Consider the following 3,028-nt stretch of genomic DNA (forward strand, 5'->3'; position numbering starts at 1 on the left):
GTGCACATCCCCTCCGTGCAGATAAGATTCCACAAGGGTTCCCCATTGCGAGACTCCCGTGATGGCAGTAATCTCTTCTACGATATGAGCATGGCCGATTCTGTCGAAAGCCGCTGCAACGTCGAAGGTGACGGTTATGGTGCGTGCCCCCTCGGGCTGTTGCTGCTGTTGACGGATGATCGATTGCACGGCAGTGATCGTGCTGCGGTGTGGGACAAAGCCATGTACGTATTCTGGTGAGGGCCCAAGTGCCGCCAGGAGTCTCCGCTTCAGTAGGAGTTCGAAGAATTTACCCAGACACGACGTCAGTGCAACCGGCCGCCATGCTTTAGGACCAACACGCCCATTAGCTTTATACAGCAGGCAAAGATCCGCGCGCTTGAACACCGTCGGGTAGTGCGTCAATCTGAGTATCGAGTTGAATACTCCTTTCACCGCATCCCGAAACCAGGGCACCTTCTGGCATGCGTACTTCACATGTTCGTAGAAGATGCCATCGTGGCCGCACGCCTTACGAGTTTTGAGGCTCCGTATAGCCGTCTCTAGTTCTTCGCTCGCTAAGGGGCCTCCCAGAGCCTTCCAGTTTCTGTCACGATCAGCTGCCGAGTAGTCTCTCTCTTCGTGTACGAGTGGTGGAGGGTGCTCCCGCAGGCCGAAAAAGTGGTCAAGGATCTCGCTTTTATTGTAGGTGGCCACGGTTGGCGTGCGGTTTTTAAAGCGCCTGTGGACGTCCGCTTCATCCATTTTGTTTAGTTCCATTTCCAGATGGTTCACCTTGGCCTGTTTGATGGCGTTAAAATACGCCCGTTTGGTCCGACGCATAGTTTCCCTACCATCGATCGAGTCAGCCTCCGAGGAACAGTGACGGATAACTCTTCGCGACTGTCGATATTCTCGGCGGAGTCTGTCCAGGTTCTTGCCCCACCAGATCGGCTTCCCAGCAGCACTGCCCCGAATTGTGGCAGCGGAAACCGGGGTTGACCGCTTGATTGCAGTGGACAGATTGTCGGTGAGGCTAGAAGCTACCTCATCCAGCTCTGAAGTTGTGTCCGACATGCCGAGAACGATTGAGCACCCATTCAGCTTTTTTGAGAAGGTCTCCCAATTTGTGCGTGATGGGTATCTTTTTGGAACAGCCTGGGGCTTATAGGCGAGGGTCTGATCACCACAGGACAACGTCACGATGAGGCACACATGATCGCCAGACGTATGAGAGTAGGCGAAGCAGTAGTTTGATGCCATCTTGCATGCTAGTAGATCGATGTACGACTCTCCAAGCGTACTGCTGTAGGTCGGGACAGGTGGGATGAAAACATCGAAGCCTTCTTGTAGAATGAGGTCTTCAAAGGGCCGTCCACGGGTGATACGGTTATCGCTTCTGGGGAGGGAGCGACGTGACCATAAGTGTGAGTGGGAGTTTGTATCTCCGCCAAGCACAGTAATGCAATTATTACGTCCTAATTCTAGAAGATATCTGCAAACTATGTCGCTGTCTTGTAGCTTATCGGCGTAAAATGAGATGAGACGCAGCGGTACGATGGCGCCATCCCTGTCCGAAGTACCAATGTCAACCGAGACCACATCAGGTTTCACATCGGTTGAGATGATACATAGCGTACGTGGGACCAGAATCACAGCACGTGACCATTCTCTCGCTCCTGGCAGGGCGTCAGGATTGCAGGTGGCCTTGATCACGATAAGATCGCGAAATAATGCTCCAATTCTGTTGGGCGGCTCTTGGATTAGGTATACTGTAGTACCGCTCTCGGTAGTTGGTTCGTTGGCGAAGAAATCTTCCAGAACTCCCCAGCTACGGTTTGAGTTGAAGGATGCAACCCTTAGACAGACTGGACAGCCGGCTTCACTGTTAGAGAGCATTAATCATCTCTCCCGTCTTCCAAAGCGACGGGAGAGAGGGCATCAAACGGCCATATCAACGGCCGCGATATCAGATCGATCGTCTGCGGTAATGGGATCCTCCCTATCCGTGGTCTCCCTCCTCTGGGGATTACTATTCCTGACGTAGAAAGGCTTGCAGCAGTGTTCAATAGCGCTGTGTGGCCCATTGCAGTTGGAGCAGGACCTCAACCCTCTGAAATATTTAGGTTGAGGGCAGAGCTCTAGGCTATGCTGGCCGCCGCAGCGGACACAGCGAGCCGGAGCGGAGCAAGGGTTATTGCCTCCTATTGGGTGGTAGCGCCCACAGTGATAGCAAAGAGACCCTTTGCTGCTCATCTTTGCTACCTTACAGGATGCTAAACCGAGGAATATCCGACCGTCCGTGGCGAATCTGCCCAACACAGAGCTCGGTCCTCGAACTATTGCGAAGCTCTGAGTCTGCTTGATGACAGTGGTTCTAGAAGTATCTATGCCGTTCTTCTTCCCCAGATCATTCAATAGGAATTGGCCTGGGTACGATCCCAGTTCAGAGGCACCTCGGGGGAAGAGAATCTTGATGGTGAATGTGTTTCTCAAGATCTCCTTGGTGATGAGGTTCGGATCCCTGCCGATCGAATTAACAGCAGCGTTCCATTGGCGTCTGTCTGGGAGGAGTAGGCCTAAGCCTCCCCCGACCGCGAAGGTGCGAGAAACACGCACGCCATTAAGAAGTCCGGATACGGCTGAGCGAACCGTCTCGAGCTCATCCGCGGAGAGGCTCGCCCAGCGACCATTCGGCTCAGCCTTGCCTCTGAGAGTTACGCATAGTATAGTTGACTCATTCACCGATGGGTCAGGAGATCCGGCCGGGATGCGGCCACGTGCCGGCTGTCGCGGCGGAGGAGCTGGTTGGAGGGGAAGGCGTTGTCCACGTTGTCGGTTCCTCCTGCGGGGGCCGGCTGTTCTCCATCCAGAGCTGTCCGTATCACTGTTTGCCGCCTCAGGCGGGTAGCTATTCACAGTTCTTGTTACAGGACGTGTCGCCATAGTGGGGGTACGGTTCCTGGTACCGCAGTCGGTAGCAGGGACTGCTGGGAGACTAGGCAACACATCCTCGGGGACGTCATTTCTTGATGACGTCGAGTTGATC

At 54.1% G+C, this 3,028-nt stretch overlaps 1 protein-coding gene across 1 annotated transcript in view; it reads left to right on the plus strand.

The window, feature by feature from the left end:
* Positions 1–2,726: 2,726 nt before the first annotated feature.
* Positions 2,727–3,028, plus strand: part of Pmar_PMAR003278 (hypothetical protein) — a gene marked incomplete at both ends in the record, with an annotated part of 997 nt that continues 695 nt past the window's right edge. The window contains 2 exons of the mRNA XM_002783985.1: positions 2,727–2,886; positions 2,964–3,028. The exon at positions 2,964–3,028 is cut by the window's right edge and continues 4 nt beyond it. Of these exons, the coding sequence (XP_002784031.1) occupies positions 2,727–2,886; positions 2,964–3,028 (225 nt within the window). The remainder of the gene's footprint in view (positions 2,887–2,963) is intronic.

Source organism: Perkinsus marinus, assembly GCF_000006405.1.
Source record: "Perkinsus marinus ATCC 50983 genomic scaffold scf_1104296935302, whole genome shotgun sequence".
NCBI classification, from domain to species: Eukaryota; Perkinsozoa; order Perkinsida; family Perkinsidae; genus Perkinsus; species Perkinsus marinus.